At 36.3% G+C, this 6,872-nt stretch overlaps 1 protein-coding gene across 1 annotated transcript; it reads right to left on the reverse strand.

Moving 5' to 3' along the window:
- Positions 1-459: 459 nt before the first annotated feature.
- Positions 460-1,407, reverse strand: LOC131408082 (olfactory receptor 52E8-like). The gene has a single exon (XM_058544646.1). The coding sequence runs from the start codon at positions 1,399-1,401 to the stop codon at positions 460-462; it is 942 nt and encodes a 313-aa protein (XP_058400629.1). The 5' UTR covers positions 1,402-1,407.
- Between the last annotated feature and the right edge of the window lie 5,465 nt (positions 1,408-6,872).

Raw genomic sequence — 6,872 nt, forward strand, 5'->3', positions numbered from 1 at the left:
AATCTCTTAAGGAATGTCAACGTTATTCTGCATCCTATTCAATTAACAAAATTCCTGGAATATAGGAGAAAGATTATAATTTGAAGGCACTCTCTTTGTCTTAAATCACTACTTCCCACTAACAATGGAATTTGAATAAACCACTCACCTTTCCTAACATCAATATTTTCATCTCCAAAGTGGAAAAATTGCTATATATTTTATAGCAATGTCTTGAGGATCCAGCAACATAAATGAAAGTACTTGTAAAGTTAGATATTATACAAATTCCAATATCATCATCAATATTCTCATCATTACTCTTAAAAACAAGTTTCAATTTCTCGGTAAATAATATTATTGGTTTCAATATTCCCCTTTATCTTCCTGCTTTCTATTTGATTAGACATAAGTTAACCCTACTTTTTACAATTCAGGAAACATAAATTCTAAAACAGATCTTCCAAGACTTCTGACTGGCTAACTATCTGTTTTGAGGAAAATCCTCAGGGCTCTCTGCCTAATCTGCTTGGTCCTGACCCCATAGATTACAGGGTTGAGGGCTGGTGGAACAACCACATATAGGTTGGCCAAGAAAATGTGGATATATTGGGGAATATCGTGGCCAAAACGGTGTGTTAAAAAAGAGAAAAATGCTGGTGTGAAAAAGGCTAAGATAACACCAACGTGGGAGCCACAGGTGTTGAGAGCTTTGAGTCGAGCCTCCCAGGAAGGCAAACAAAAGACAGCATGGAGAATTCTGACGTAGGAGAGAATAATAAGGAGTACATCCAACAACAAGAGAGAAATGTTGCCCAGGCCAAACATAATATTCACTTTGATGCTAGCACAGGCCAGACGGGCAATGCCCATGTGCTCACAGTAGGTATGAGGGATGATATGGTGCCCACAGAAGGGCAGCCTCAGGAGGAGAAACACCAGTGGAACAACCATGCACAAGCTCCGCAGAATAGAGATGCCTGCAATGATGCTGATGATTTTGTTGGTGAGGATCATGGTGTACTGAAGGGGCTTACAAATGGCAATGTAGCGATCAAAGGCCATGGCCACCAATGCAATGCTCTCCATGACAGTAAAGAAGTGAATGAAGAACATCTGGGAAAGGCAGCTTTCGAAAGATATATCCCTGAGGCTGAACCAGAAGATGCCCAGCATTTTGGGGATGGTGGCTGTGGACAAGCCCAGGTCAATGGAGTCCAGCATGGCCAGGAAGTAGTACATGGGCTCACGGAAACTACGCTCAGTCTGGATCACAAACAGAACAGTAGCATTCCCCAGGAGTGCAACAAGATACATGAAGAAAAAGGGGAATCCAAGCCAGATGTGCACATCTTCCAGCCCTGGGATGCCCAGTAAAAGGAATGAAGAAGGATGAAACTGGGTGTCATTGGGCGTAGACATTCTTTCTGCCACAATTAGCTGTTGTGCATATCAGAAGCAATTATTGACCACCCCCATTAGTGATTCCTTCTCCACTTCTCCCTTTGTCCAGATTCCTGGTAAAACACAAAGTAACATTTTAATCTTCTTTTGTTCCTATTCAAATAGGAGGTTAAATAAGGATATTAGTCAATAATATTGGATTATATACTTCAAAATTGCTAAGACACTAAATCTTAAATGTTCTCATCACAAAAATGAAATGATAATGATGCGATGGGTTAGCAGCAATAACTAAAGCTATGGTGGTAATCATGCTGTAATATATAAGTGTATCAAATCAACATGTTGTACACGAATTTACACAATAGTATATGTCAATTATATCTCAATTTTTTTAAAAAGGAAAAGAGATGAAATACACTCCTAACTTTCTGCTAGCCTTTCCTGAGCATCATATGACACCAGGAATGGAACCAGTCTTGCTCTGCTGCCACATGTCTTAATAAAAAGACAGTGAGAAAAGAGGGCAGAAGAATATCCTCTGCAAAATGGAAATTCAAACTCTGGAATGTATCCTGAAATAAATGGGAAGAATAAAATTCCACAGTCTGTGTATCTGATAGTGTTCCACATATCTTTACTTAATATACATGGTGATTCCTTTGGTATTTATAATTTCAACTACTCTGATTTTAGGAAATATAAAAACCTCAAACTGTAGTGTGCATAATCCTGTGTGTGTATGTGTGTGCGTGGGTTTGTTTATGCATTTTTAAGGGTGTTTGTGAATACTAGATGGTCTGGTTCATAGAGTAGAAGAAACAATTTATCTTTGTTTATTCATATGCGTGAAAAAAATTCAGCCACATAAAAGTTCTCAATTCAAAAAGTTTGTAAATAGATGGATTGATTAAAAAGAGGCAGGGCAGGAAGCAATTTCAATGTCATATTTTAGAAAATAAACTCATTTCCAATCATAATTTGTTTTTGAAAAAAAAATCACCCATTAGATTTGAAAAATGGATAATGACAAGGAGAGGGAGACATTTGGGAAAGAGTATTTTGTAATTATGATGAATCATGAATTGAGAGATTATTTTCATCTAGATATGCCTAACATTTGGAAAGTGAATAAGTTAAACACATTCAGTAAAGAAGCTGTCTAGATATAGGACAGCTGAGGGAGGGGAAATTAAATATTTTGGGCTAGGCAACTTTCATATATATCTCTGCCCTGTATCCATGAGGAGACAGCAGAAGCATTTTAGATATCCTAAAATTTAGTTCCTACCAAGATTCTGTCCCAACCCTCATGTCTTTATGGATGTCTCCCTTACGGTAACGTAGAGGAATTAAGTGTTTTTTTTTATAGCACTGATCCAGAATATGTGGGAATTCTGAACTTACTTATACTAAACTAAAAATTTGAAGCAAACAGGGGAGAAGTTCATTGCTGTACACTTTATTTGAGAAAAACTAGTTGTACAGAAAATGTGGAAGTGATTGAATGTACAATTGTGCAGAAAGCTTTGACTCAAATTTAGGAATACTTGTGACAGATGGAAACTAAACTTTTGGTGATCAATGTGATGCAACCTATATAGAAGTCTAAATATAAAGATGTACACCTGAAATGTATGTAACGTTATAAACCAATGTGACCTCAATAAAATAAAATAAAATAAAAAATTTAGGAAGACTCGGCTCTTGGGGGATGTCTGAGTTGAGAGGCACCCATCAGAGACAAATGCATATGAAGGCAAGCACTACATGTTTTAAACCCATGTCAAGACAAATGCCTTGCTAACGGTACCCATTTGAAACCTATGAAGAGTAGCAAAAATGAGAGATAATTTGATAATTTGGGAAATTCTCTCATGAAGTTTGTATACTATGTATATGCCTCCGTTTGTGTGTGTGGGTTTGTATGGGGGAATTGTGCAAACTTGAACTGCTAGGGATGGAGAGGAGACAATTTAAGTTCTCAAGTTTGTAATGTGAAACTATAAGAGAGAGTTTTCTGTCTTTCATGAGTGGAGAAGGTACAAGGTAAGTGTATTTATTATTAATTCACAATTATGGATGTCTCACTTATGGTATACTTCATAATTTATTCCATTAAATATTTAAGAGATCCTCGATGTACCAGCATTGATAGGCAATTTGAACACAAGTTTGAATGAAACTAGTCACATACTCTTAAGGAGACCGCTTAGTATAAAGGAGGTAAAATTCCAAAGATGAAATTTGAAATTTTTATTACAAGTGCTATATTAGAATTATGCACAGAATGTTGTAGGTACAGAGGTGACTCAAGAAAAATTCCATGGAGGAGGTTAGGCTTATGCTAAGACTCACAGAACAATTCTTCAGCTAAGGAAGGAAATACATTTTATTCTTGATGGACTGAAGACTGAAGAGCAAGGAGAAAGTGAAAATAAAAGGACAAAGGCCAGTCAGGACATAAAAAAGGAATCTCTCATCCTCTCAATGACCTTATACAAAAATTCAATAGATTGATGACCAGCCTATGGTCTGGTGTCTTGGTCAATCTTAGGGGCTCCGTACAGCAGAAACTTACATAATAAAATATGGCTACATCCCAAGAAATTCACCTTATCCCACTATTTCTGTGGATTTTCTAGGAGGGCTTGAAAATTGGTGCTTCCCTCCTCTTTGAGAATACCACATTTCCAGTCCACACACATTGATCAAAGCAACCAATCCTTAATCATTCTATAATGTATGCTGTCCTATTATTTCAGCATATATTCATATATCATCAATCTCTGCTGGGTTCAGAAATAAGACTTGGTACCAGCCCCTCATTTGACCTCCTAATTCTAACGTGCTACATGGGATTATATTCACCTATCCAGCAGTCATTTCCTCAGTGTGGCATTTTCTTACTCTACCCTATTCCACCAACCGTCACCACATCCCAAATTCCCACACTCGCATTTCCTGGAACTGATGAGCATAAGAAGAGATAATGTACACCTACTTGCTCATCCTTGCCTAATCTCACAGTCTCATGGTTATCCTGCTATTATGCAACCTTATTTCCTTTCTCAGATGCTTCATCACCATAGCTGTAGGTCTTATTTTCACAAAAGTCTATCCCTCAGGGCCATTCATGAATTCATTAATTCAAAAGCGTTTATTGATCACCTTTATTGTACCTCACACAGTTCCAGAAAATAGAGAAAGCTAGACCTTGCCCTCTCGCTAGTCACATTTGTGAGCCTGTATATGGGGTCAGAAACAATAGGTAAATTGATACAGGATATGTTCGTGAAGAATATATATATAAGTGTGTGAGATTTTGCTTGGTCATAAGTATAAGTACATGTAGGTAAAAGCGTAGCCTCAGGAGATTTTGAGTATGAGTGTGTATTCTCTCTTCATCTTGTTTTCATTACTTTCACTTTTCCTCCATCTTGTCATACTATCTTGGCATAAACTCTTTCTCCAACCCTTTTGCTATTTTTCACAGTCTAACCGTGATATGACTTACCTTTGTCTCTACAACGCTAAGAAACACACCTTGGCATCTTCTTGGGGCATGCCATTTATCATGCTGAATAGAAGGCATTTATACTTTTCTTAAAACTCCACTTCTCCTGGAATGGGGACTAAAAGTTTCTTGGAGACTCATTTGCAGAGAACTGTTCTTTATGACCCGTCTGGTAGCTCCCAGGAAATTCTATCTCATATGGTGCATCTTTTTTTGAACTGACTCAAAGCTGACTCACTGTGAAAAGCCTTTTCCCCCGGGCTATTAGCCAAAAACAATCAACAGAAATTGTTTAACATTACAGCTTCTTGCAGCAGGAATAATAGTTGCAACTGACAAGAGCCTGACCAAAAAACTTAAAGGGAAAAAATGGGGAACGAATTGACCATACAGATTTTTTCAAAGCTCTGAAATATTCCTAAACTAGAAAGACATGTAAATGTACACGACTATGCACATACCCGGGGAAGATCTGATAAATCCTTAACCTGTCACCTCTGGCTGACCTTGAGGAAATAGTATTAAAATACAGAATATGATTTATTCTACTGGAAAATATCTGGTGCATTCAAGAAGACATTTCACAAACACACACACACACACACACACAATGGGATTTCAGAGCTATGTTGCAAAATCTACATATTTTAATAAGAAAACTACAGAAAAATATAGCTATGAATATAGATGAAAAATACTCAACAAAATACTAGCAAACCAAATCCAACAGCATATTAAAAGGATTATACACCATGACCAAGTGTGATTTATCCCAGTAATGTAAGGGTGTTTCAACACAAGAGAATCAATCAATGCATTACACAACATTAATGACATGAAGGAAAAAAAAAAATTATCTTCCCAATTGATGCACAAAGAACATTTGACAAAATCTAGTACCTTTGCATGATAAAAACACTTCAAAAAATAAGAAAATAAGAAAACATCCTCAAAACGATAAAGAGTATTTATGGAAAAAACTACGGCTCATATTAAACTCAATGGTGAAAGCCTGAAAACTATTTCGCTAGGATCACAGACAAAACAAAGATGCCTGCTGTCACCACAGCTGTTTAACGTTGTACTGGAAGTTCAAGCCAGAGCAATTAGGCAAGAAAAAGTCATTCAATTTGGAAAGGAAAGAGTAAACTATCTGTAACTGTAGACTACACGATCTTATATATAGAAAATTTTAAAGAATCCACAAAAAAATGTATTAGAGCAAATAAACTAATACATAAAAGCTACACAACACAAGATCAACATACAGAAGTCAGTTGCATTTCTGTATACAAGCAACGAACCATCTGAAAAGAAAATTGAGAAAAAATTACATTTACAGCAGCATTAAAAATTATAAAATACTTAGGATAAATTTAAAAAGAAGTGCAAGATTTGTGTACTAAAAGCTACAAAACACTGATGAAGGAAATTAAAGAAGCCCTAAATAAATGGAAAGATATTTTTTCCATAGATTAGATGACTTAATGTTGTAAAAATGGCAACTCTTCCCAAAGAGTTCTGTATATTCAATGCAATCTCTACCAAAATCCCAATGTTTTTTTTTTGGCAGAAAAGGAAAAGCTGATCCTAAAATTCATATGGAATAACAAGCGATCCTGAATAACCAAAACAATACTGAAAATGAAAAACAATGTTGGAGGACTAGCGCTTCCCTATTTCAAAACTTAATACAAAGCTACAGTGTTCAAAAAAGTATACTGGCATAAGAATAGACATACAGATGAATGGAATAAGATTGTGAGTGGAGAAATAAACCCATATGTTTATGGTCAATTGATTTGACAAGGATGCCATGACTGTTCAATGGGGACAAGAGTACTATCTTCAAAATTGTACTAGAACAACTGAATATCCTCAATAAAATGGGAATAGAAGGAAAGTACCTCAACATAATAAAGGCCATATATGACAAACCCACAGCCAACATCATACTCAACGGGGAAAGACT

The sequence above is a fragment of the Diceros bicornis genome, chromosome 7 (genome assembly GCF_020826845.1).
Source record: "Diceros bicornis minor isolate mBicDic1 chromosome 7, mDicBic1.mat.cur, whole genome shotgun sequence".
Classification (NCBI taxonomy): Eukaryota; Metazoa; Chordata; class Mammalia; order Perissodactyla; family Rhinocerotidae; genus Diceros; species Diceros bicornis.

Excerpts from the sequence above, each read along its gene's own strand:
- LOC131408082 (XM_058544646.1), bottom strand. The coding sequence starts at position 1,401 with ATGTCTACGCCCAATGACACCCAGTTTCATCCTTCTTCATTCCTTTTA.